This window comes from Opisthorchis viverrini (genome assembly GCF_000715545.1).
Source record: "Opisthorchis viverrini unplaced genomic scaffold opera_v5_447, whole genome shotgun sequence".
In the NCBI taxonomy this organism is placed as follows: Eukaryota; Metazoa; Platyhelminthes; class Trematoda; order Opisthorchiida; family Opisthorchiidae; genus Opisthorchis; species Opisthorchis viverrini.
In genome coordinates, this window is record NW_008752108.1 from 224952 (window position 1) to 226777 (window position 1826).

At 41.1% G+C, this 1826-nt stretch overlaps 1 protein-coding gene across 1 annotated transcript in view; it reads right to left on the minus strand.

Annotated features, from left to right (window-relative positions):
• Positions 1-1457, minus strand: part of T265_15349 (hypothetical protein) — a gene marked incomplete at both ends in the record, with an annotated part of 11120 nt that extends 9663 nt beyond the window's left edge. Inside the window, one exon of the mRNA XM_009177695.1 lies at positions 1391-1457. Coding sequence (XP_009175959.1) covers positions 1391-1451 — 61 coding nt within the window. The remainder of the gene's footprint in view (positions 1-1390) is intronic.
• Positions 1458-1826: the final 369 nt, after the last annotated feature.

Genomic DNA, 1826 nt, shown 5'->3' on the forward strand with positions numbered 1-1826 from the left:
ACATACGGCATTCCCTCCTAGACCATGACGGCTGTAGTAGCAGTGGGAGTTTTCATATTCCCTTTCCCATTATTTCGGTACAACAGTTATTCCGTATGTATGATCATATCAGCTAAATTAATCACAGTCGTTCTCTCATGCAACATCCTGCTTGGCGGGTCCTTTCTTTAATTTACTGCATAATGGCCAACGCAGCTTTTGTAATGCAATCAGGAGCTTGCAAGCCATGAATCTATGACTATGGACTTGGTTTACCCTACGTAATAAATCAAACGTTCTATGTCTACACGCAGACTGTTACAAGCGTTGTCAGCACCCAAGAAGTGGGCACGAAAAAGCTTCTTTTTGTCTTCTCATTCAGCTTAGCAAGGTAGTATGTACACTTTCACTCTGTGTCAGTATGAAGCTGCATGATTTCATTTTCCCCGAGGCAGACCATGTTTGCTTTACAACGTCTGTTATGACTTCCCGGCGTGTTTCCAATCAAATAGCTTTACATACAGGGAGTGAATAGGTCTCTTGTCAAACTCTATTGCTGTCAACCGTTCACTTGCATGGTGACTGGCTAAGACGATCATGATTGTGCTCATTCCAACTACTAGGCTTTTTGTGCTGCTACATATCGACCATGGCAATCAAGCTTAAAATACTCTGAATAATAAGCCTAAGATACTCAAGAGGATACTGTGAATTCTGGGTCTAGAGTAGATTGCAGGTACCTCCACATTAAGGTAGGTTTGGGAAAAACCCTAAAGACAAGAGTTATAAATTACTTGCTAATTGTTGACCCACACACGCATTATCTAACTCTAATCAGTGAAAGAAGCCTAAATGTGAATAGCCTCCGAAACCGTCCTGAGGCAAGCTGTGTACGTACTATTCAGGCATTTGTTGCTCTTTCAATATTTTATCAAAACCAAACCTCGTGAAAGCCTTTCGACTACCAGAACTAATTCGAAATGAACAATAAAAAAATAACATCCACTCATCAAATCCCTATCTCTTTTAGCTTTGGCCAATAAAACCTGAGATTCGGCATCCTTGTTTTATGTTCATTTGCGACTCAAACCATGAACAGCCAATGCATTGTGTTAAGTTTTCGCATTGTTCTAGGTTGAGTTTAGATTTCTGGTGGCTGGGATATATCGAACTGATGTAGTCGCCAAATGTGAACTGAAACGATATATTACATACAACTCATTAGTTCAGGTGACTTTCGGGCTGTCACTTTCATGCTTGTGAAACCAGTCTATATCGGCCATATCGACTAGATATCTGGTGATCCATTCGTCGAGCGTGTAATCTGATCATCAGCTACCCAGATATATTCTATGCCTATGAAAAACACCATTTGAAGGCGTGAAATTAAATAAAACAACGAAATACTCACTCGAGCCCACTAAAAAGAAGAGCACCAAAGTAGACAAGCAAAGAATGGAACTGTTCGACATTTTGACGAAGATCTTTGGTGCCGCAGGGCATGAACCATGCTTATATGTAGCGAGAATCAGTGACGCACACCGCCCGTGTTTTCATCACGTCGTCACTTGTCCCCCCTGAGATAATCTTGTAACACGATGTGTCATTCTAGTTGAAGCTACTTTACCGTCGTCTGACAGTAACCGTTGAGAATGACCTGTCCAGAATCTACAACTTGTTGGTGCTCGTTTACCGATCTTCTTTCACTACACTCAAGTGGTCAGAAAATGACGAAATGCAATGGTATTAAAACTGCACCCGAACTCGCCTGTTATACTTCTCCGTAGAAATACATATTGCACCACACTCATTATCTAAGTGTGTGAATTATTTCGCACGTGTATATG